At 38.5% G+C, this 26,156-nt stretch overlaps 1 protein-coding gene across 2 annotated transcripts; it reads right to left on the bottom strand.

Annotated features, from left to right (window-relative positions):
* Positions 1–1,617: 1,617 nt before the first annotated feature.
* Positions 1,618–24,804, bottom strand: NFYC (nuclear transcription factor Y subunit gamma). 2 transcript variants are annotated; one of them, XM_014885624.2, is made up of 9 exons: positions 24,657–24,803; positions 19,457–19,528; positions 16,392–16,505; positions 13,949–14,044; positions 9,492–9,665; positions 8,249–8,407; positions 4,326–4,433; positions 3,021–3,080; positions 1,618–2,489 (listed from the first exon to the last, which is right to left on the bottom strand). In XM_014885624.2, exons 1-9 carry the CDS (start codon positions 24,774–24,776, stop codon positions 2,370–2,372), a joined length of 1,023 nt encoding a protein of 340 aa, XP_014741110.2. In that variant the 5' UTR covers positions 24,777–24,803; the 3' UTR covers positions 1,618–2,369. The 2 variants fall into 2 exon arrangements, with proteins under 2 accessions (XP_014741110.2, XP_088034621.1); XM_088178495.1 differs by lacking the exon at positions 4,326–4,433 and having other exon boundaries at positions 24,657–24,804.
* Positions 24,805–26,156: the final 1,352 nt, after the last annotated feature.

Genomic DNA, 26,156 nt, shown 5'->3' with positions numbered 1-26,156 from the left:
GATGTCCCATCCCGGTTTTCCCATCCCGCCCCAGCTCTTCCCGTGGCAGCCTGGAGCAGTCAGGGATGTGGCTGCCGGGATAAATGACCTCTGAGCCCCCAAATTCCAGGGAAAGGGATCTCCGAGACCCCAAATTCCAGGGAAAGGGATCTCCAAGACCCCAATCCTGGCTCTCCCATCCCGGCTCTCCCTTCCCGCGGCAGCCTGGAGTAGAGAGGGATGCGGTTCCCGGGAGAAGGGACATCCGAGACCCCAAAATCCAGAGTAAGAGACCTCTGAGCTCCCAATTCCAGTGAAAGGGATCTCCGAGACCCCAAATTCCAGGAAAAGGGACTTCCAAGCTGACAATTTCAGGGAGAGGGACTTCCGAGAAGGCAAATTCCAGGCAAAGGGATCTCCGAGCCCCCATCCCGGCCGTCCCATCCCACGGGAGCCCTCTCGTGGCCGATCCCACTCTCGGAGCTTTCCCGAAAAGTTCCTTTTTCCCCTCCCAATTCCCCATTTTCCCCTCTTATTTCCACCTTTCCCCTCCCAGTTCCACCTGTTCCCCTCCCAATTCCACCTTTCCCCTCCCAATTCCATCTGCTCTCCTCCCAATTCCCCATTTTCCTCTCCCAATTCCACCTTTCCCCTCCCAGTTCCACCTGTTCCCCTCCCAATTCCACCTTTCCCCCTCCCAATTCTCCATTTTCCCCTCCCAATTCCACCTTTCCCCCTCCCAATTCTCCATTTTCCCCTCCCAATTCCACCTTTTCCATCTTTTCCCAGCCTGGCACATCCCGGCCCTGGCCGCTCCCTCGCGCTGCTCCCGGGAATGGCGGGATCGGGAAAATATCGAGAATAAGGAAAAGCCAAGAATTTAAATTTTTATTTATTGATTATATTTAATTTATAAAGCCCGGGAGGGGCCGGGAATTCTGCAGCAGCCGAATGCTGAGGGAACACCTGGATTCCTGTGCCAGGTAAAGGGGACCTTGGGGGTTTTTGATGCAGGCTTCTACATTTTTTTCTTCCACTTGAACTTTGTAACTTTATTTTTGGAGCATTGTGTCTCAGCCATGTGGGCACGTTCCAGACCCTGGGGATTTATTTTTGTTGGTTTAGGGTTTTGGATTTGTTACTTCTCACTGGTAGCTTTGCACCTCTCACTTTGTTTGCAAGTCCTGGCTTTATTTATCACATATTTTTATTTTTTATTTTTTTTATTTTTATCACATATATTTATTTTGTTTTTCTTCTTGATATTTTGTAAGCATAGTAAATGCTTTAAAATGGTTTTATTTTTTATTGTCTTGGGTTTTGATGAACTATTCTTCACTTTCCAATTTTTTTTTTGTCTCAGATGATTCCCAGGGCAGAAATTCCACCTGACTGGGAGGAAAACCCCAAAGGATCTTGGAAGGATCTCCTGCCCTCTCCTCCCAAATCTTACCAAGATTTTGAGTCACCCCAAACCTCTGAGCTCTGCTGGGGGTTCTTTTTGTGCCAAATTTCACATATTTACCCCCAAAACCCCTCACCCAGGCACCCTGGGGCTGATTTCCCTGCTCCAGGGGTGACATTTCCAGGGATTTTGCTGCTCCTGGCCCTGGAATTTCATGGACAGCACACACAGGATGTGACAAAAGCAAAATTTATTTCCTTTTATGAAGCTTATATTACATGCATGGACCAAAGCCAGGAGAACAGGTAACAGCAGGGCTGGGGTTTTGTCCACATTTCATTGGTTTTTTTCTGGAATCCAGAAGCCAAATTCAAGGATTTTTTTTTTTTTTTTTTGCCTTTAGAAAATACAATCATAATACAAGGAATGTTTTTATTTATTTAGTTTCACTTCAATTCCTCCTCCTCCTCTTCCCTGCAAACAGCAAATGCTCCAAAAAAAAAAAAAAAAAAAAAAAAAAAGGAGGCAGGAGGGAAAAATCTAAACCACACACAATCACCCCCCCAAAAAAATTCCCTAAAACCCACTGAGATGGGAAGACCAAACCTAGCTCTACCCAGAGAAAAAAAAAATACAAACAGAACAGCAGGAATAGAGCTGTGACAGGATCAGTACCCTCAGGATTTTCCTAGAAATAAAAAAAAACCCAACATTTCCCACATTTGTTCAATGAGATGCTCCAAATCCCTTGGGATCCTTTCTCTCAGGGGTTTGGAAAAGCAGCTGGATACACAAAGATTGGTTTGGAAAATAAAAATATTGCATTCCTGGCAGAGCCCGCCGGGTATCGTGGATATTGTGGGCGCTCCCCCGGGCAGCAGAGAGAGGTGGAGGCAGAGCCTGTGCAGGCTCGCCCTCAGGTGTGCTCCTCGGCCCAGGTGGGTGTGGCCGAGGTGCTCGGGGTGGCATTTGGGGACAGCTGAGCTCAGTCCCCTGTCACCTGCGTGGCCTGGCTGTCCGAGCTCTGGTTGCTGGACTGGATGAACATGGGCTGGGCGATGTCCTGGCCCGCTGGCATTGTCACCTGCTGGATCTGGTACAGCTGCTGCAGACACACAACGGGGACACAGGAGCCCCTGTCAGTGCTCAGCACCCCTGGGACACCCCCAAAACAGCCCCAAAACAGCCCCAAAACACCCCCAAACCCACCAAAGTCCTGCTGGGAATTCCTGAAGCCCAGGCTCACATCGGGGCTCCCTGATCTCCCCCAGGAGCTGGGGCTGCCCCTGGATCCCTGGGAAGTGTCCAAGGCCAGCCTGGGGCTCCCTGGCAGAGTGGAACTTGTCCCTCACACGGCTGGAAGTGCAGGAGCCTCCAAGTTCTTCCAACCCAAACCATTCCACGATTTATGATGCTTGTGGAACATGCAGATGTTAACATTTTTTATTCCTGAATCGCTCAGGATTTAGTGCCAGGCACTGGATTAATTCAGAGCAAAGGCAGCACAACATGAAGAACCTGAATTTAGTCTGGCCCAGCTCTGCCCTGTCCTGCTGCAGGCCAGCAGTGCTTTGATGAGGAGGAATTCAGAGATTTAGGAACAATCCCTGTGCCCCTTGTGAGCCCCACTTCTTACCTGTCCATCTGTGAACTGGCTGAACTGCTGCTGCCCCTGCTGCACCTCTGTCTGTGTTATCTACAGAGAGAAGAGCAGCTCGTCACTGCCAGCCCCTGCCCCTGCCCCGGGGGTCACAGCCCCCCCAGCCTGAGGGGGTTTGGGAACCTCGGCCACCCTGCCCAGCCCCACAGCCACGAGACAACGGCAGCCACGGACACCTCCACACCCAACACATCCTTCCGGAGAAAATCGGGACATTCCAGAGAAAATCGGATCATTCCAGACCAAACAGCACCTTCCAGAGAAAATCAGGACATTCCAGAGAAAAATCAGATCCTTCCAGAGAAAATCAGATCATTCCAGAGAAAATCAGATCATTCCACACCCAACAGATCCTTCCGGAGAAAATCAGGACATTCCAGAGAAAATCGGATCCTTCCAGATCAAATCGGGTCCTTCCAGACCCAAAATGAGGCCATTCCAGACCAAATCAGATCCTTCCAGATCCCAAATCAGATCCTTCCAGACCAAATTAGGTCTTTCCAGACCTCAAATCAGACCCTTCCAGATCAAATCAGATCCTTCAAGACCCCAAATCGGGTCCTTCCAGAGCAAATCAGATCCTTCCAAATCAAATCAGATCCTTCCAGATCCCAAATCAGACCCTTCCAGATCAAATCAGGTCCTTCCAGACCCCAAATCAGGTCTTTCCAGGTCCTTCCAGACCCCAAATCAAATCCTTCCAGACCTCAACTTAGGTCTTTCCAGATCCCAAACCAGATCCTTCCAGACCCCAAAATCAGGTCCTTCCAGACCCTCAAATCAGATCCTTCCAGACCAAATTAGGTCTTTCCAGACCCCAAATCAGATCCTTCCAGACCCCCAAATCAGACCCTTCCAGCTCCTTGCAGACCCCCAATCCACGTCCTGTCTGCCTCCCCCGAGGAGAAGGTGTCCCCCAGGCCATTGGGAAGGCAGAGAAGGATCCCTCAGCCTTTTCTGCCTTTTCCTGCACGGCTCCTCCCTCACCCAAGGCAAGAAGGAGAAGGGAAAGAGAAGGATGATGAGCCCAAAAATCACCTGCAAGCAGCTCAGAAGCAGCAGGAGCTTCACTCAGAGCCCCCCCCACACACACACACACGAGCTTTGCATGCACCTCTCACACCTAAAGGAGATTTCTGCTACGCTCCTTATTTATTTTTTTTTTAAACTCTGACAAACAGGAAGATAAAGCAAAAGTAGGAATCCTAAGCCAAGAAGTGATGGAAATCCCCTGGGAATTGGGGAAGAAGCCTTGGAGGCAGGCCCTGTGGAGTTGCATACCTGCTGGGCATTGGCTGCAAGCGTCTGGATCTGCCCCTGGACTACCTGGGTGCCTGACACGGGTTGGGCTAAGCGGATATACTGCAGCTGGCCAGCATTCAACTGCACCTGGAGACAGGTGGAGGGGAGGGGCAGGGAAAGAAAATGAAACAGGTCACTCTGAACCCTGAAAAAATCATAATTAAAAAATAAAACAACCCAGCAAAATCCCTGCTCGATTCCATCGCTGGGAAGGTGTGACGGTGCAGAATTCCCAACCCCGGAGCTTCATGGAATTGTGAAAGTTCCCAGCAGGAATCAGAACAAAGGAAAAGCTCAGAGCTCCTGGGGATCACTGAGCACCACATTCCTCTTTTTTTTTTTTTTTTTTTTAGCCAGGCTCAGTTTTTAAGGGATTTGGGAGCACTTTTGGTTACAAGAATTAATTACATTTTACTCCTTCGAGGCAGCTGGCAGCACCCAAATCATATCCTGCACCTTTAGCAATCATATCCTGCCAAAAAATTAAGGAATAAACAGGAATTTTATCAAATAAAGCCATTAGAAATGGCAAACACTGTAGATATTTTGGGAAGGTTTGAATTCAGCTCTCTGGGAGCTTTCCCTGGAATTGTGAAGGTTTCCAGCAGGAACCAGAACAAAGGAAAAGCTCAGAGCTCCTGGAGATCCCTGAGCACCACATTCCTCTATTTTTTTTTTTTTTTTTTTTAGCCAGGCTCAGTTTTTAAGGGATTTGGGAGCACTTTTGGTTACAAGAATTAATTACATTTTACTCCTTCGAGGCAGCGTTTCACATTTATGAGCTGGCAGCACCCAAATCATATCCTGCACCTTTAGCAATCATATCCTGCACCCCTAGCAGTTATATCCTGCCAAAAAATTAAGGAATAATCAGGAATTTTATCAAATAAAGCCAGCAGAAATTGTAAAACCCAAAGAAATTTTGGGAAGGTTTGAATTCAGCTCTCTGGGAGCTTTCCCTGGAATTGTGAAGGTTCCCAGCAGGAACCAGAACAAAGGAAAAGCTCAGAGCTCCTGGGGATCCCTGAGCACCACATTCCTCTTTTTTTTTTCTCCTTTTTTTTTTTTTTTTTTTTTTCAGGATGGGAGCTAAATTAATTAAAATTAATGGCTCAGTTTTTAAGAGATTTGGGAGCACTTTTGGTTACAAGAATTGTTTTGCTCCTTTGAGGCAGAGTTTCACATCAGCTGTTATGAGAACCAAATCATATCCTGCACCTCCAGCAATCATATCCTGCCAAAAAAATAAGGAAAAATCAGGAATTTTATCACATAAAGCCAGCAGAAATGGCAAACCCCAAAGGTATTTTTGGAAAGTTTGAGTTCAGCTCTCTGCCAACACCTGTCAAGCTCCACCTGGAAAAGGCTCAGCTTTTTTTGGTTTTTTTTTTTTGTTTTTTTCTCATGTGAGAGATTCAAGCCCAAATTTATTCCCTAAATCCTCTAATTTTGGGAGGTTGGGAATGTGGGCCACGAAGAAAATAAAGGTAACACTGTTAATGCACACCTGAGAACAATAAAAATGTCACACATCCCACTGCTGGGTTTTCCTTGGGTTATTTAACTTTACAACATTGAGATTCACAGTTTTAAGGGTAATTTTATACCAAAAAAAGTGGTGGTTTGTTGTTTTTTTTTTGTTTGTTTTTTTTTCTTTTTAAGAAGTGGAAAGAACACACAGAACATTCTAAAAATCTGCTGATAAAGAAGAGCCTGGAACGGGGTCCTGGCATTTCTACAAAAGCCAAACTCCCCTGAAAATTCTAAAATTATTTCAAGAGCAAATAAATTCCCCCTGAGCAACAAAATTTCTATTAAAAAATTTGGTTTCTGCATTGAGATCAAGTTTGCCATGCTGGGGGGATTAAGTTTTAATTCTATCATTTAATGATGGTGGAAAAGATTTGGGAAAAATTCTTCCAGCAAGGAGAGGAAGCTCCAAAAAGAACCTGCCCAAAAAATGAGGGGCTGGGTAAGACAAAGATATAAAAATTCAAAAATAAAATTCACTTTTCCACTTGATTTCTGGAATGAAGAGCACCAGGAACAGGTGGAAAAGCAGGAGGAAGATGCTCCCAAACACTCCAGAGGCAATTCCAGTTTCAGGAGGGAATTTCCAACTCAATTTGGGTGATCCAAGATTCTCTGCTGAGCCCTCAGAGCTGTCAGAAGATGCCAAAAGAGAAAGGAAATAAAAGAGAAAAAAAAAAAAAACTAAAGAAAGCAAAGCAGGAAGAGTAGAATGGATCAAAGATTGGAATTTTGTGGAGTCAAATCCAAGTTTTTCTCCATGTTTGATTTTATTTCACTTGCTGGAGGCTCCCTCAGCACCAAGTTTGGTTCCTGAAGAGCAAAATCCATCGTGCAAAAGGGGAATTTCTGCTGGATGGGGAGCTGGGAATTGGGATTATCCCACCCCACACTGCTCCTGCATTGCTGCTTTGCAGTCTTGGAGCTGTCAAGAGATCCAGGTATTCCCAAAATATTCCCCCCCCCCAAAAAAATTCCACATTCCAGCCCCTGAGGAGCAGCCACAGCTCCCTGCTCTTCCACAATCCCAGGAAAAAGGGATGAAAAAGCAAATTCTTGCTCAAAACCAGAGCCTAAAACCCCTCCAAAAGCACAGGGATCACTTCCCAAAAAAATCTCCCTGGATTTTCTTCAGGAAATTTTGATCCTCAACAGCTCCTTTGTAAAGAATTTTTTTTTTTTTCTCCCAAGAGATGTCCAAGCCCTTTTCTGCACTTCCAGCATTCCCCAGAGACAAATCTGAGCTGAGGATCCACTGCAGATCTTCCAAATTCCTTGAGGAACAATTCTCTCTCTCTCTCTCAGAGAGATTTTCACAAGGAAAAGAAGAGAAAAAAGAAATGGAAAAGAAGAAGAAGAAGAAAGAAAGAAAAAAAAAAGGAAAGAAAGAGAAATGGACAAAGAAAATGCAGAGAATAATGAAGAGTTCCTCGTAGTAAAAAAGCCAATTTGGGAATTTCTTCCTCCCTGATCAACACCTCAAGGCAGCAGGAATCAGCTGAAGACTCAAGAGATGAAAAGAGCTGGAAAATTCTGGCAGCTGCCCCCAATCCAAAGCCTTTCCTGGCACAGCAGGAGCAGAGGGAAGCTCAGCAAAGCTCTGATTTCACACAAAAACTGAAATCCAACTGGAATGTCTGGCCCTGGGTGACCTTTGGGTTCTGGAACACAGAACTGGCTCTTTTTTATTTTTATTTTATTTTATTTTTTTCTCTAACAGGTGTGATATTTTCCAGCTGGGAACCAAAAGCCACAGCTTTGGTGTGATTCTAAGTTAATGTGACTTTTTTTTTTTTTTTTTTCTTTTTTTTGGACTGCTGTGTTTACTTAGGACACATTTCAGGAACTTTGGGTTATGCTGAGCACCCAAAATCCCATTTTTAAAGCTGATGTAAAAGTGAGGAGTTATCTCCTGCTTCTGCAAAGCCATCCCTCCACAAATATTTTGAAGAAATATTTCTTTTAACATCAAAGTTTATTAATAAACTCCCAGATGGCTCCTTTCCCACTCAGCCTGCCAGGCCATGACTTCAAGATTGCACAGGCACAACCAAGGAAAGGCAAAAGAAATGAATTCTCTCTTTTTATTCAAACCAGGCTGTGGTGAAGAACTGATATTCAGCCAGGAAATATTGGATTTATTGTTTCCTAATCACAACTATTTCACTCAGGGGAAGGTGTTTGGGGTGGGCAATGAATTCTGATTTATTTCCCCCTTTTCATGTCACACTTGGTTGGTTTTCCTAAGTGCAGGAAGCACACCACTCAATCCAAACTCCCTCTGCCAGTTATCAAAGCAAACAGAAACAAGCCTCACGCTCACAAATGTGCTCAGGGAAGGATTTTTCCCACCTTTCCTGTTGAATTCTTACCGGGATTTGCTGGATTTCCCCCGTGTTGGTGATGATTTGCTGCATCACTTGCATGGTTTGTCCTGTGCTGCTCTGAGCCTGCTGGCTCTGGCCCTGGGGCTGAGCCTGCACGATCTGGACTTGCTGCCCCTCTCCCACCTGCATTGTCACAGGGGTGGTCTGCAACAACAAAAATAAAAATTAAAAAAAAAAAATTAATAAAAAAAAAAAAAAGAGGATTCAGGAGGTGGAAAATCTGTGAGATGGCAGGGTTGGGGCAGACTGAGCAAAGAATTGTGAGGATTAAAACCACCAGAGCCTGGGGGAGGATCCTGGAGGATCTGGAATCCCATTTAGCCCTAAAAAGTGAGGTTTGCCCCACAGAGGTGCCCAAGGTGAGGCAGGACAAGGATTGGAACAATTTGGGACAGCAGAAGGTCCCTGATCATGGAACAGAGTGAGATTTCAGATCCTTCCTTCCCTCCCAACCCAGCCCATGGGTTAAATCCAAGATTTCCATTGATGATCCTGAACAATCCATCCCTGAAGGATTTCCCTGGATCACCTGGCCCTGCTGGCCTGTCCTAGGCCCAGATTAAATCAGAGGGAGCTCAGAGCCTGGGTGAGGAACTTTCCTGGAGGATCTGACCCAGGAATCCCATTTAATCCTGAAAAGCTCAGGATATCCCACAGAGGTATCCAAGGTGAGGCAGAACAAGGATTGGAACAATTTGGGACAGCAGAAGGTCCCTGATCATTCATGGAACAGGGTGAGATTTAAATTAGTTCCTTCCTAGAATCCTTCCTGGAATCCTTCCTGGAATCCTTCCCTTCCTTTCCCAACCCAACCCAACTTTATCCATCCCAACTCATGATTTCCACACTGTCACTGTCCCAATCCATCCCTGAGGATTTCCCTCAGTCCTGGCTCACCTGGCCCTGCTGGCCTGTCCTAATCCCAGATTAAATCAGAGGGAGCTCAGAGCCTGGGTGAGGAACTTTCCTGGAGGATCTGACCCAGGAATCCCATTTAACCCTGAAAAGCTCAGGATATCCCCCAGAGGTATCCAAGGTGAGTCAGGACAAGGATTGGAACAATTTGGGACAATTGGTGAGATTTAAATTAGTTCCTTCCTGGAATCCTTCCTGGAACCCTTCCTGGAATCCTTCCCAACCCAGCTTTATCCATCCCAGCCCAAGATTTCCACGTTCCTGACGTTCCTGTCCCAAACCCCCCAGGAGATCCCCCCCCAGCCCGGCTCACCTGGCCCTGCTGGGGCTGGGCAATGATGATTTGGCCAGGTTGGATGGTGGTGGTGGCCGTGGTGGTTTGCTGGCCCTGCTGCTGGCCCTGCACCTGCACAGCTGCTGGCTGCTGGGCCAGGGTGAAATAATATTGCACGGGCTCGGCGGGGGTGACAGCCTGGCGCACCTCCTCCTGCAGGGAAATGTCACAAATTGGCACGGGGGGGACACGGCACCTGCCCGCCCCACGGCCACATGTCCCCCCCCACCCCAAAAAAAAAAAATAAAAACACAAAGAGGGGCTCCAACACCTCGGCCACAACAGTTAAAACCAAGCCTGAGCTGGTAGAAAAAATCTGGTTTATTCAGCTCTTGTTAAAGCGTGGTTAATGTGGTGTCGGTGCTGAGGTGGTGGTGGAGGAGGAAAGGAATAAAATCGTTAGAGTTGGGATGGAATTCCATGGAAATTCCTCATGGGTGAATTGCAGCAAATATCCCAGGAGAACTGGCAGAGCCTCCTTTCTCTGTCACCAACCCCTGGCCTGAGCTGTTCCCAACCTTCCACCCGGCTCTGGACTCAAACCCTCGGCAATAAAACTGGATTTGGTGTTTGCTGCGGTGTCTGAGCTTTCCCAGGCTCACACCCACCCATCCCTGCCGTGAGAGCAGCACCAAAAACCAGAAACTTCTGCTCTGCCTCCCTGGCACCAACAACAACAACACCAACAACAACACCAACAACACCAACAACACCACCCTGCTCCATCCGAGCAGAGAAAAAAACCCCTCAATAACCAAGGCCACTGCAGGATTTTCAGCGATTATGGGATGCCGAGGCTGCAGGGTGAGAATTGCCGAGCTGGCCGAGGGCAGGTGAAGCTCCCAGACGTTCACTCCATGGCAGAAGGCGTAAACAATCCTCTCCCAGCCACCTCGAGCTCACAGCTGAGAGTGTAGGATGTTTACACGTGCTACGACATGGGGACGTTGCCACCTCCTGCTGCGACCCCTTGGATTTTTCTCCCCCCCTTTCAGCTCATCCAGCTGGGCAGCAAAAGGAAAATTCACGTTTAAACACGAGCAGCTCTGGCTGAGTCGGTTTAGAAGTTTTTTGGGGGTTTTTTTTGGGAGTTGGGTAAATCAGGAGTTAATCCCGGTAGGAAATCACATCCCAAAGATTCAGTTTTGAGCCAAACATCATCACCAAGCACAATTCCTGCAGCTCCCTGTTATTCCCATTCCCCTCGTTTAAAAAAAAAAAATAATTCCTCTGAAGGAAACGGTGCTAAAAAATTAAAATATATTTTCACCAGTTGCAGTGAAGAGCTGCTCTAAGCTCAGTCTTTAGGTTATTCCTGGATTGCTCCAATCCCCAATTCCAGCTCAATCCTGAAATAATTGAGGCAACTGAGTCCTCTGAGCTTCCATTCCGGGTTTGTCACAGGCAGGGATGGTTTTAAATCCAAATTCCATCCCATCTTTTATTCCTAAGGAACTGCTGGAGTTCCCAGAGCAATAAAACATCAGGATTTCACTCCCAGCTCTTCCATGAACCAACACTGATTGTCAAATAAGAGATAAAACAGATTGTAACACCAGCCAAAAAAAAAACCCAAAAAAACCTACACACACAAAAAAAAACCCACCAAAAAACCAAAAAAAACCCCACAAAAAACCAAAAAAAACCCCCACAAAAAAAACCAAAAAAAACCCCCCACAACCAAAAAAAAACCAAAAAAAAAATTTAAAATCCAGGCACAGCCAGCCACTTTTCCACAGGATTTTTTTTTTTTTCCCCTGTAAATCCTTAACCTAAAATTCCTAGGGGCCATCTAGCTCTCCATTTAATTTTTCCTGCTGGAAAAAAAAAAAAAAAAAAAAAAAAATCATTCCTGATGGGTGTGAGGAACATCTCTGCAAGCCTCATTTTTACAGCCAAAAATTCCCCAAATTTCCTGGCTGGGAATGGATCCTGGCAGGGATTATTAGCAGATAATCAATTAGGATTATTAGCAGATAATCAATTAGGATTATTAGCAGATAATCTAATATTATCCCAGATGTTGGAATATCCAGGAGTGCTGCAGGAATTGTTGGGATTCCAGAGTTTGGATGTTCTGTAATCACAAAAATGGTGAACTGCTAAAAATAGGAAAATAGAGCAACGAGAAAAAAAAAAAATTAAAAAATAAAAGCGGATTTTCAAGGCCACAATGGAAATTTCAATAAATTCCAGCTGAAAAAGAAACTCCAGATAAAGAAGAGCAGCTGGAGGGGATGTTTGGTGTTTTTAATTAACACCAAATTAATTAGGTTGGGAGAAATAATTTATGGATTTATGGTTGATATTTCTATTTTTCTGGTTTTTTTTCTATTTTAGGTTGAGTTCCCAGCCACACCTGGTTTTAAGCAGGAACAGCAGGATGGATTCTCCCAGATGTGTTGGACAAGGAAAAAAATTCTTGATTCCTTTTTATTTTTGATATTTTTCTTGATTTTCTAGACCTTGTGGAAATGAGGATGAGAAGTGAAAAGAACATGGGGGTGGATTCTCAAAAATTTGTTATTCCAGGAACACCACGAGGACATTTCCAGGTATAAAATTCAGATTTAAATGACACCAGTGCTCAGAGAACGCTGAATTATCCAGGATTTCGAGTGGAAATAAAAGTTAAAAAAAAAAAAAATTAAAATTAAAATTTTCAACTTCCAAGCCCAAAACATCCCACAAAAAAAAATAAAAAAAAAAAATCCCAATTTCCCCAAACTGTAAAAACTTTTGGAAGCAGCAAAAACGAGCGGATCCAACGATTAAATTCATTTTTTTTTTAAATAATTGAAACGTCAAGGAGAATTACCCGAATAAGGGGGAGAAAAATCAGATTTTTTTTTTTTTTTTAATTCAGAAAAATAAAAATTAAAAATAAAATAAAAATAAAAAAAGCAGAAAGCAGCAGCCTGCTGCTGTAAACATCCGACTGAAAGCTCCTTCCAGAACCTTCCAGCTTCCAGTCAAGGATGTTTACAGAGGCCTCGACTGCCCCAAAGGGAAGGGATGGGAATTTTCATCCCTTTAAAATGAATAAAAATTCCATTTTTTTTTCCATTTTTTTCCCATTTTTTGATCATTTGTTATTTTTTTTTTGGGGGTGGGTTTGATGGTTTGAAGCGGAGATCTGTTCGTAGAAAAATTCAGCGGTTTTTGGTTTTATTTAGGGATTTTTATTTTCTTATCTATAGGATTTTTGTTCTCATTTTTATGATTTTTATTTTTATTTGTGACTTTTTAGTTTGATTTTAGTTCTGATTTTTCATTTTGTTTCTGATTTTTCGTTCTATTTATGACCTTTCATTTTATTTATGACTTATTTAATTAACTACTTTTCATTTTATTTTCTTCATGATTTTTCATTTTATTTCTGACTTTATTTTATTGACGACTTTTCATTTTATTTACGATTTTTATTTTCATTTATGATTTTTCATTTTATTTTATTCATGATTTTTTATTTTATTGACGACTTTTCATTTTATTTTCATGATTTTTCATTTTATTTATGACTTTATTTTATTGACGACTTTTCATTTTATTTACGATTTTTATTTTCATTTACGACTTTTCATTTTAGTTCTGATTTTTCATTTTATTTTATTTCTGATTTTTCATTTCATTTATGACTTATTTTATTCATGATTTTAAATTTTATTTACGAGTTTTATTTTCATTTATGACTTTTCATTTTATTTTATTCTTGATTTTTCATTTTATTTATGACTTTTCATTTCATTTTTATTTATGACCTTTCTTTTTATTTATGACTTTATTTTATTGTTGATTTTTCATTTTATTTACGATTTTTATTTTCATTTACGATTTTTCATTTTATTTCTGATTTTTCCTTTTATTTCATTCATGAGTTTTCATTTTATTTACGACTTATTTTATTGATGATTTTTAATTTTATTCACAATTTTTCATTTTATTTCTGACTTTTCAATTTATTTTATTTCTGACTTTTCATTTTTATGATTTTAATTTACGACTTTTCATTTTTATTTATGATTTTAATTTACGATTTTTCATTTTATTTATGATTTATTTTTCATTTATGATTTTTCAGTTTTCTTTATGATTTTTATTCTTTTCATTTATGATTTTTCAGTTTCATTTATGATTTTTATTTGTGACTTTTATTTATTATTTTTATTGCTGATTTTCCATTTTATCGAGGATTTTTATTTTTACTTACGACTTCCCATTTGTATTTATATCTTTTCATTTCTGATTTTTCTTTCCATTTATCCATTTTGATTTTTATTTCAGAACCTGAAATTTAACTATTTAAGCACCTGAGAACAAAAACTCAAGATTCAAACCTGCTCCTTCCATCCAGAGGTTGAAATCTGAGGAAAGAACAACAAAAATTTCATTTTTTTTTTTAATTTTTTATTTTTTTTTTTTTTTTTGTGGCTCACCTGCCTTTTTGGAGGCTTCAGCTCATCCCTGGGGACAATATCAATCAGGAAATCGAATTGATCGAATTTTGTAATTGCCATGGCAATGTCATTCCTCTGAAAAAGAAAATATTCAAATTAAATTAAATTAAAAATAAAATAGAAAAATACATTTCTCAGTTTCAGGAGCGTCCTGGGACTGGATAAATGACATTTATTAATTGCATTGTTTTGTTATAAATTGTTCTATAGAAGAGAAAATGAGTTAAAATAGAAATTAATAAATATTTATTAATATTGATAAATAAATAGAAATAAAGAAAGAAAATAGAAATAGAATAGAAATAGAATAGAAATAGAATGGAAATGAAACAGAAATAAAATAGAAATAGAATGGAAATGAAATAGAAATAAAATAGAAATAGAATAGAAATAAAATGGAAATAAAATAGAAATAAAATAGAAATAGAATAGAAATAAAATAGAAATAAAATGGAAATAAAATGGAAATAAAATAGAAATAAAATAGAAATAAAGTAGAAATAAAACAGAAATAAAATAGAAATAGAATAGAAATAAAACAGAAATAGAATAGAAATAAAATGGAAATAAAATAGAAATAAACCAGAAATAGAATAGAAATAAACCAGAAATAAAATAGAAATAAAATGGAAATAAAATAGAAATAAACCAGAAATAGAACAGAAATAAAATAGAAATAAAATAGAAAATAGAAAGAAAATAGAAAAAACCAAATATAAATAAAGTAATAAAACTATAACTATAAATCAACATAAAAGAAAATAAATAATGAAACCGTAATAAATTGGGATAAATATATTAAAATAAAATAAAATTTATATTAAAATATGATATAAAATATTAAATTTATGACAAATCATGGATTAGAAATGAAATTTCAGATGTTTAAAGCTCCAGCCCAGGGACAGGAAACTCCTGGGGCTCAGAATATTCCAATTTTTCCCTGATCTGAATTAACCATTGTTGAATTTTCCAGGTGTTTCTTGGTGCATTTCCACCATTTGGGGTTTGGGGTTTTGGGGTTTTGGGGAAGGGATTTGGGATTTTGGGATTTGGGGTTTTGGGTTGGGGTTTTGGGATTTTGGGGTTTTGGGGAAGGGATTTGGGATTTTGTGATGGGATTTTGGGGTTTGGGGTTTTGGGATTTTGGGAAGGGATTTTGTGATGGGATTTTGGGATTTGGGAAGGGTTTTGGGATTTTGGGTTTGGATTTTGGGTTGGGATTTGGGATTCTGGGAAGGGATTTTGTGATTTTGTGATGGGATTTGGGGTTTTGGAAAAGGGATTTTGGGTTAGGATTTTGTGATTTGGGAAGGGTTTTGGGATTTTGGGATGGGATTTTGTGATTTGGGAAGGGTTTTAGGATTCGGATTTTTGTGATTTGGGATTTTGGGATTTAGTGATTTTGGGATTTGGGAAGGGTTTTGTGATGGGATTTTGGGATTTGGGAAGGGTTTTGGGATTTGGGATTTTGGGTTTGGATTTGGGTTGGGATTTGGGATTCTGGGAAGGGATTTTGTGATTTTTGTGATGGGATTTGGGGTTTTGGGAAAAGGATTTTGGGTTGGGATTTTGTGATTTTGGGATTTGGGAAGGGATTTTGTGATGGGATTTTGGGTTTTGGGATTTGGGAAGGGTTTTGGGATTTTGTGATGGGATTTTGTGATTTGGGAAGGGTTTTAGGATTTGGGATTTTGTGATTTGGGATTTTGGGATTTAGTGATTTTGGGATTTGGGAAGGGTTTTGGGATTTTGGGTTTGGATTTTGGGTTGGGATTTGGGATTCTGGGAAGGGATTTTGTGATGGGATTTGGGGTTTTGGAAAAGGGATTTTGGGATTTGGGAGGGTTTTGGGATTTTGTGATAGGATTTTGTGATTTGGGAAGGGTTTTAGGATTTGGATTTTTGTGATTTGGGATTTTGGGATTTAGTGATTTTGGGATTTGGGAAGGGTTTTGTGATGGGATTTGGGGTTTTGGGAAAAGGATTTTGGGATGGGATTTTGGGTTGGGATTTTGTGATTTTGGGGTTTGGGAAGGGATTTTGTGATAGGATTTGGGGTTTTGGAAGGGTTTTGGGATTTGGGATTTTGGGTTGGGATTTTGGGATTTGAGGTTTTGGGTTGGGATTTTGTGATGGGATTTTGTGATTTTGGGATTTGGGAGGGTTTTGTGATTTGGGATTTAGTGATTTGTGACTTAGGGATTTGGGATTTTGTGATTTTGTGATTTGTGATTTAGGGCTTTGGGATTTGGGGAGGGTTTTGGGATTTGTGATTTAGGGATTTGGGATTTTGGGAGGGTTTTGTGATGGGATTTTGGGATTTTGTGATTTTGTGATTTGTGATTTAGGGATTTGGGATTTTGGGAAGGGTTTTGGGATTTGTGATTTAGGGCTTTGGGATTCTGGGAGGGTTTTTTACCTGCAGGGTCCTGCGTTTGTTGTCCTCTGTGTGGATCCAGGCTCGCAGGGTGAGCTCAGTGATGAAAATCTGAGCAGCCTTGGCAAAGAGCACGGGGGCCTCTGCACTGATCATCTGCCAAAAAAACCCCAAATTATGCCAAAAAAACCCAAATAATGCCAAAAAAACCCCAAATAATGCCAAAAAAACCTAAATAATGCCAATAAAACCCAAATAATGCCAATAAAACCCCAAATAATGCCAATAAAACCCCAAATAATGCCAAAAAACCCCAAATAATGCCAAAAAAACCCAAATTATGCCAAAAAAAACCCCAAAGAATCTAAAAAACCCAAATAATGCCAAAAAAACCCAAATAATGCCAAAAAACCCCAAATAATGCCAAAAAACCCCAATAATGCCAAAAAACCCCAAAATAATGCCAAAAAACCCCAAATAATGCCAAAAAAACCCAAAATAATGCCAAAAAACCTAAATAATGCCAAAAAACCTAAATAATGCCAAAAAACCCCAAATAATGCCAAAAAAACCCAAAATAATGCCAAAAAAACCCAAATAATGCCAAAAAACCCAAATAATGCCAAAAACCCCCAAATAATGCCAAAAAAACCCAAATAATGCCAAAAAAACCCAAATAATGCCAAAAAAACCCAAATAATGCAAAAAAACCCCAAATAATGCCAAAAAAACCCAAATAATGCCAAAAAACCCCAAATAATGCCAAAAAAACCCAAATAATGCCAAAAAAACCCAAATAATGCAAAAAAACCCCAAATAATGCCAAAAAAACCCAAATAATGCCAAAAAACCCCAAATAATGCCAAAAAAACCCAAATAATGCCAAAAAACCCAAATAATGCCAAAAAAACCTAAATAATGCCAAAAAAACCCAAATAATGCCAAAAAAACCCAAATAATGCCAAAACCCCCCCAATTATCTCAAAAAACCCCAAAGAATCCAAAAAAACCCCAAATATTCTCAAAAAAACCCCAAATAATCTCAAAAAACCCAAATTATCTCAAAAAACCCTCAAATAATCTCAAAAAACCCCCAAAGAATCTCAAAAAAACCCCAAATTATCTCAAAAAACCCCAAATAATCTCAATGTTGGAATATAAAATGTTAGAATATAAAATGTTGGAATACAAAATGTTGGATTACAAAATATTGGAATATAAAATATTGGAATATAAAATATTGGAATATAAAATCATGGAATATAAAAGATTGGAATATAAAATATTGGAATATAAAATCATGGAATATAAAATTTCTTTTTCTTTAAAAAAACCAATCTGCCCCCAGTTTTACTCAGCTGAAGGAGTTTTGCTATTAATGCTTATTAATTAATTTTTAAATAAAAATATTCTAGATAATTCCAGAGACTTTCCCTGCTCTCCACTCTTGCCTTAAAAAAATCTCATTTTCTCTTTTTTCTCCCAAATTTGGAATTTATTTGGTTCACACAATGACACTCACAGGTCTGGGCTCATTTTTTCTTTATTTTTATTTTTTTTCAGGGATTCTGAATAGAAAATTTTCAGGATCTCATCAATTAAAAGTTGTCCTGACAGAAGGATGGTGTCACATTGAGGATAAAAAAAATGAAATAATTTTATAAAAAAAAAAGGACAAAAAAATTCTCTTTTCCCTCAGGAATTAATTAAGTGACAGTTTTTAAATGATGTCAAACTATTGGGATCAAACCCAGGTTATCCACATGAATTATTCTTTTTCTATAAAAAATTAAAATATTTAAATGATATCAATCTATTGGGATCAAATCCAGATTATCCACATGAATTATTCTTTTTCTATAAAAAATTAAAATATTTAAATTGTGTCAATCTATTGGGGTCAATTCCATGTGATCACCTGAATTATTCCTTCTTTTACCATAAAAAATTAAAATATTTAAATGTCAATCTATTGGGATCAAATCCATGTTATGACCTGAATTATTCTTTTTCAATAAAAAAAATTAAAATATTTAAATGATATCAATCTATTGGGATCAAACCCAGGTTACCACCTGAATTATTCCTTCCTGTTCCAAAAAAATAAAATATTTAAATGATATCAATCTATTGGGATCAAATCCAGATTATCCACATGAATTATTCTTTTTCTATAAAAAAATAAAATATTTAAATGATGTCAATGTATTGGGATCAATTCCATGTTATCACCTGAATTATTCTTTTTCCCATAAAAAAATTAAATATTTAAATGATGTCAATCTATTGGGATCAAACCCAGATTATCCACATGAATTATTCTTTTTCAATAAAAAAAAATTAAAATATTTAAATGATATCAATCTATTGGGATCAAACCCATGTTATCCACCTGAATTATTCTTTTTCCATAAAAAAATAAAATATTTAAATTGTGTCAATCTATTGGGATCAAACCCATGTTATCCACCTGAATTATTCTTTTTCTATAAAAAATTAAAATATTTAAATGATATCAATCTATTGGGATCAAATCCAGATTATCCACATGAATTATTCCTTCTTTTTCCATGAAAAATTAAAATATTTAAATGATGTCAATCTATTGGGATCAAATCCATGTTATCACCTGAATTATTCTTTTTCTATAAAAAATTAAAATATTTAAATGGTGTCAATCTACTGGGATCAAACCCAGATTATCCACCTGAATTATTCCTTTTTTTTCCCATAAAAATTAGGATTAGGTGGCACAAAAATCACTTTAAATCTCGTTGAGAATGGAGAAAAACAAAGAGGGAATTGGAGAGAAGAGAGGAAATAACAAAGATAATTTTGGGATTTATTGATACCATTAAAGTGGGATTTATCACCAAAAAAAAAAATAAAATTACAAAATCAAAATTAAAATCCCAAACGTTTCTGCTTTTTCCCAGCTCAGTTTAATCACCCAAACACGAGGGAATTTTGCCAAATATCACTTTAAAAAAAAAAAAAAACAACAAAAAATGAGAATTTTAGAAGGGATTTCAAGGAGCAACAGGTAAAATATCCAGGAGAAGGATCTTAAATCCAAATTCCAGGTGAAAAATTCGGATTTTTTTTACCTTCACATCTTCATCCAGTTTCATGATTTTCTTAATCCGAGCCAAGGGCAGCTCCTGAACTCTGAAATCTTTCTGCACAGAGAAAAGAAATTTAATTTTTATTTTTTTTTTTTTAATTGATCTTAAACTGAAAAAAGTTAAATAAAAAAAAAAAGGTTAAAACCATCAGTGTTTTCTAAAATTAAACTGGGTAAAATCAGATTTATTCTGTCAGGTGTGGCAGATCTTGCTGAGGGTTGGGAAAAAAAAAAAAAATCTCTTTTTTTTTGTATTTTTATTTAGAAATTGATATTTATTATTTCACCTCCAAGCTGCAGGAACCTGGTTGAAAAAATAATTTTATTTTTTTAAATTATTTTTAGGTGGATTTCTCCTCCTTGATTTCCAGGAATGGTGGTTTAGGAATTTGGATTATCCCAAATTTAAAACCCAAAAATTGCCTGGAAAAAATTCCTGGATTCAAAAAAAAAAATCACCAAGAGGTTTCTCCCTTCCCTAAAGACAAAAAAAAATGGGATTAAAATAAATTAATTAATCCAGTGTAATCCTGCCAGAAACCTCTTTAAAAAAAAAAAAAAATTAAAATAAATAAGGGAGAAAGGTTGAGGCTCCATCTCATTGCATCAGGAATGAAGAATTCACAAAAACTTCTTAAAAAAATAAAATAAATTAAATAATAATCATCGATTCTTAACCAAAAAATGTCAGAGGAAAACAATGGGAAACTCATTTTTCTGGGGAATAATTAAAAAAAAAAAACCAAAACATTGCAGGAAACAAAAAAGGGGGGAAAAAAAAAAAAAGCTGAAAATGCTGATTTTTATTCAGAATTTTTCTTCTGTGCTTCTTTTCCACTGAAGAAAAATGTGGATGGGGCATTGAATTTAATTAATATCCAACACATTTATCAATATTTTATTTATTTCTATAAAATGAAAGAGAATTTTGTGCCTCATTGTGTAGAAAAACCAAAATGAATTTGTGGAATTGGCCTGTGCTGATGGAGAAAGTGAAATTTTGAAGGATTTTGGGCAATTAAAAGGGTTGGGGACCTGTCTTTAAAAATTCTTATAAAATAATAATTAATACTAAATAATAATAAAATATCTAATATTGAATAAAATATTCAAGGACCACCACATAAATAAATGAAGGGGTTGTTAGGACATGGAAAATGTTTTTTTTTTTTATTGTTATTTTTGTTTTTTTTTTTTAATTTATTTCCCTTAAGTCTTTCCTTTTTAAAGGAATTTTGAGCATCACATAAAGCTGAAAGAGAAATTTTTCATTTTAACTTTGATCAAGTCTTGAGGAGTAAAATAATATTAAAATATTTAAATTTAGAGAAGAAAAAAAAAAAAAAATTAAAATCCACGTGCCACAAATAAGCAGGATTGGCCCCAAAAAGCAGCAGGAAAAGCCTCAGACACAAATTCTAAATTTTATTTTTATTTTTCTCCCAATTTTGGTCTCTTTGTGGAGTTGAGCTCAGCCTAAGCCTGGTTTTTATTCCTTCCCTGCTTTAAACTCGGTTTATTCTTGTTTTTTTTTTTTTTAATTTAAATTTAAATTTTTAAATTTAAACCTCTACAAAACCAGGCAGAAATAGCCCCAAAAAATCAGCGAGCAGCTCAGCTTTTCTATCAACACCCAGGACAGCGATTTTAATAATAAACAGAATAAAATTCACCATTTTGATTTAAAAAAAAAAAAAAAAAAAAAAAAAAAAAAAAAAATTGGGATCTTTTCCTCTTTTCCTTTTTCCTTCCTTGCCTTCAGTTCCCAAAAAATCAGAGACCAAGAGATTTTTCACACCCACACCCATGGGAACAATTCACAATAATATTCAATATTCAATATTCAAATTTCAATAAAATTCAACAAAATAAATTTCAGGATTTGATGATTCCTCAGCACTGGGATCTTTTCTTGTTTTCTTTTTTCCTTCCCTCACTTCTCCAAAACTCAACAGAGTTTTCACACCCACAGATGCAATTTTCAATAATATTCAATATTCAATATTCGAATTTCATTAATATTTAATAGAATAAATTTCAGGATTTGATGATTTCACAGCCCTGGGATCTTTTCCTGTTCTCCCTTTTCCCTCCTTGTTCTCAGTTGTCAAAAATCAGAGACCAACAGAGTTTTCCAATCCACACGTGCAGTTTTCAATAATATTCAATATTCAATATTCAAATTTCAATAAAATTCAACAAAATAAATTTCAGGATTTGATGATTCCACAGTACTGGAATCTTTTCCTGTTTTCCCTTTTCCTTCCCTCACTTCTCCAAAACTCAACAGAGTTTTCACATCCACAGATGCAATTCACAATAATATTCAATATTCAATATTCGAATTTCCATAATATTTAACAGAATAAATTTCAGGATTTGATGATTTCACAGCCCTGGGATCTTTTCTTGTTTTCCCTTTTCCTTCCCTCACTTCTCCAAAACTCAACAGAATTTTCACACCCACACCCATGGGAACAATTTTCAATAATACTCAATATTCAATATTCAAATTTCAATATTTAACAGAATAAATTCCAGGATTTGTTCATTCCTCAGCCCTGGGATTTTTTCCTGTTTTCCCTTTTCCCTCCTTGCCCTCAGCTCCATTTCCAGTGACTCCTGAGCTGGCACAGCAATAAATGGATCCCTCTGACAGTTCAAAATTAAGCTGCTCATATTTGATAAAGCTGCATAATAAAATCCTTTCATGTGGAGATGAAATTCCAGCTCCCCAACACAAGAATTCACTGTGCTGAAAGAGCAAAGTAATTAATTCTGCTTATGCATCCAAATTTTCTACATCTGTTTCTTTAATCAACTATCTGCACAGAGAAAAAAAAAAAAAAATTAATTTTTTTTTTTTTTTTTTTTAAAAATCAGCTTATGCTGGGCCTGGTGGATTGAGGGGGTTTTACTTTGAAGAGCTTGGATTGGAATTGAAATTCTTTTGTTTTCAAAAGGAAAAAAAACAACAACAAAAAAAAATTATCACCATTAAAAGCACCAGGAGAGTGATTTTTTGGATCACAGGAATCCATCAATCTCTTTTCAAAAGTCGTTTTTATTGCATCCCATGTTCCCACACCTCTTGTGGGGATGGAAAATAAAAAAAAAAAAAGAAGTTAATTAGTCCAGTTGTTACTGTCAGCCAAAATGGGATTTTAAAAAAAATTATTAAATTTATAATTTATTATGATTAAATTTCTGATTTATTATGATTAAATTTCTGATTTATTATGATTAAATTTCTGATTTTTTATTGTTAAATTTATAATTTATTAAATGTATTTAATTTAATAAAGCACCTGATCATGACACATTTGGCATTTGGGTGATTTCAACACTCCTGGGGTGTCACAGGAGACTTAAAACTCAAAAATTCCTTCACAAAATGGGAATTAAGTGGGAATTCAGGGAGGGGAGGAAAAGTTTTTTGACAGGAAAAACCTGATGTGGACAAGAGTTCCACCACAATTTAAAATTCAGATTATGAACAGCAGCACAGTGTGAGGTTTATGCTCAAATAACTCTGCCACAATTCCATTTCCAGCTCCATTTTTTGGGGGGATTGATCCTCACTTCCTAAACCATTCCAGGGATTTAGAATTCTGCTAAAATTCCATTTCCAGCTCCATTTTTTGGGGGATTATTCCTCATTTCCTGAACCATTCCATGCCCATTTCTAGCTCCATTTTTTTGAGATTCCCACCTACCTGAGGGATTATTCCTCACTTCTTAAACCATTCCATGATTTTATCACTCTGCCACAATTCCATCTCCATCTCCATTTTTTTGGGGATTATCACTCACATCCTAAACCATTCCATGCTCTTTTCTATCTCCATTTTTTTAGAGGGATTATTGCTCAATTCCTAAACCATTCCATGGTTTTATAATTCTGCTACAATTCCATTTCCAGCTCCATTTCTTGGGAGATTATTCCTCAATTCCTAAACCATTCCATGACTTTATAACTCTGTCAAGATTCCATTTCCATCTCCATTTTTCAGAGGGATTATTCCTCACTTCTTGAACCATTCCACGATTTTAACACTGCCACAATTCCATTTCCATCTCCATTTTTTAGAGGGATAATTTCTCACATCCTAAACCATTCCATGATTTTATAACTCTGTCAAGATTCCATTTCCATCTCCATTTTTTGGGGGATTATCGCTCACATCCTAAACCATTCCATGCTCATTTCCATCTCCATTTTTCAGAGGGATTATTCCTCACTTCTTAAACCATTCCACGATTTTAACACTCTGCCACAATTCCATTTCCATCTCCATTTTTTAGAGGGATAATTTCTCACATCCTAAACCATTCCACGATTTTAACACTCTGCCACAATTCCATTTCCATCTCCATTTTTTAGAGGGATAATTTCTCACATCCTAAACCATTCCATGATTTTATAACTCTGCCACAATTCCATTTCCATCTCCATTTTTTGGGGATTATCACTCACATCCTAAACCATTCCATGCTCTTTTCTATCTCCATTTTTTTAGAGGGATTATTCCTCACTTCTTAAACCATTCCATGACTTTATAATTCTGCTACAATTCCATTTCCATCTCCATTTCTTGGGGGATTATTCCTCACTTCCTAAACTATTCCATGGTTTTATAACTCTGTCAAGATTCCATTTCCATCTCCATTTTTTGGGGGATTATCGCTCACATCCTAAACCATTCCATGCTCATTTCCATCCCCATTTTTCAGAGGGATTATTCCTCACTTCTTGAACCATTCCACGATTTTAACACTGCCACAATTCCATTTCCATCTCCATTTTTTAGAGGGATAATTTCTCACATCCTAAACCATTCCATGATTTTAGAATTCTGTCAAGATTCCATTTCTTTCACCATTTTTTGGGGATTATCGCTCACATCCTAAACCATTCCATGCTCATTTCCATCTCCATTTTTCAGAGGGATTATTCCTCACTTCTTAAACCATTCCATGATTTTGTAACTCTGCCACAATTCCATTTCCATCTCCATTTTTTTTTAGGGATAATCACTCACATCCTAAACCACCTTTACCCCACAAAACCCCGATTTCCCGTTTCCCACACCAGGACCAGGCTCACAATGAGCAGCTGATCTTTGTCAGGAATTTTTCCCTGATTTTTTTTGGGAATTCCCAGCTGCCCTGGAGATGCTCACCACGGTGAGGTTCCTGATTTCCTCCATCACCCGTGGCCAGAAGGACTGCAGGCTCTGCTGGGCATCGCTGCTGCCGGCCGTGCCAAAGCCACCGTCCGTGGCCATGCTGGCACATTCCATTTCTGCCTCCACTTTTTGGGGGGATTCATCCTCACTGACTGAACCATTCCAGGGTTTTATAATTCTGCTACAATTCCATTTCCAGCTCCATTTCTAGGGGGATTATTCCTCACTTCCTAAACTATTCCATGGTTTTAGAATTCTGTCAAGATTCCATTTGTAACTGCATTTTTTTGGGGATTATCGCTCACATCCTAAACCATTCCATGCCCATTTCCATCTCCATTTTTCAGAGGGATTATTCCTCATTTCTTAAACCATTCCATGACTTTATAACTCTGCCACAATTCCATTTCCATCACCATTTTTTTTTGGGGGGGGATTATCACTCACATCACCTTTACCCCACAAAACCCCGATTTCCCGGATCCCACACCAGGACCAGGCTCACAATGAGCAGCTGATCTTTGTCAGGAATTTTTCCCTGATTTTTTTTTTTATTTTTTGGGAATTCCCAGCTGCCCTGGAGATGCTCACCACGGTGAGGTTCCTGATTTCCTCCATCACCCGTGGCCAAAGGACTGCAGGCTCTGCTGGGCATCGCTGCTGCCGGCCGTGCCAAAGCCACCGTCCGTGGCCATGCTGGCACATTCCATTTCTGCCTCCACTTTTTGGGGGATTCATCCTCACTGACTGAACCATTCCAGGGTTTTATAATTCTGCTACAATTCCATTTCCAGCTCCATTTCTTGGGAGATTATTCCTCAATTCCTAAACTATTCCATGGTTTTAGAATTCTGCCACAATTCCATCTCCATCTCCATTTTTTGGGGATTATCGCTCACATCCTAAACCATTCCATGCTCATTTCCATCTCCAGTTTTCAGAGGGATTATTCCTCACTTCTTAAACCATTCCATGATTTTGTAACTCTGCCACAATTCCATTTCCATCTCCATTTTTTTTTGGGGATAATCACTCACATCCTAAACCACCTTTACCCCACAAAACCCCGATTTCCCGGATCCCACACCAGGACCAGGCTCACGCCGAGCAGCTGATCCTTGACAGGAATTTTTCCCTGATTTTTTTTTTATTTTTTGGGAATTCCCAGCTGCCCTGGGGATGCTCACCACGGTGAGGTTCCTGATTTCCTCCATCACCCGTGGCCAGAAGGACTGCAGGCTCTGCTGGGCATCGCTGCTGCCGGCCGTGCCAAAGCCACCGTCCGTGGCCATGCTGGCAGCTGGGAGAGAGGGAGGGACAAAAAAAACCAAAAGAAACAAAAAAAAAATAGGATTAAAAGAACGAAATGGCTTCAAATCCATGAGTTTAGGGTAAATTTTGGGAAGAAATTCCTTCCTCTAAAAGGTTGGGATGGGTTTGACACGGTAATGGGATGTTTCAGGTTGGAGCAGCTGGGATAGGGGAAGGTGGAAT

The sequence above is a fragment of the Sturnus vulgaris genome, chromosome 24 (genome assembly GCF_052056855.1).
Source record: "Sturnus vulgaris isolate bStuVul1 chromosome 24, bStuVul1.hap1, whole genome shotgun sequence".
Lineage (NCBI taxonomy): Eukaryota > Metazoa > Chordata > Aves > Passeriformes > Sturnidae > Sturnus > Sturnus vulgaris.
This window is presented reverse-complemented; position numbering and strand designations above follow the sequence as displayed.

Excerpts from the sequence above, each read along its gene's own strand:
- NFYC (XM_014885624.2), bottom strand. The coding sequence starts at position 24,776 with ATGGAATGTGCCAGCATGGCCACGGACGGTGGCTTTGGCACGGCCGGC. Across the intron at positions 9,666-13,948 it reads TGAAGCCTCCAAAAAGGCAG|GAGGAGGTGCGCCAGGCTGT; the intron begins GTGAGCCACAAA and ends ATTTCCCTGCAG. Across the intron at positions 3,081-4,325 it reads TTGCAGCCAATGCCCAGCAG|ATAACACAGACAGAGGTGCA; the intron begins GTATGCAACTCC and ends TTCTCTCTGTAG.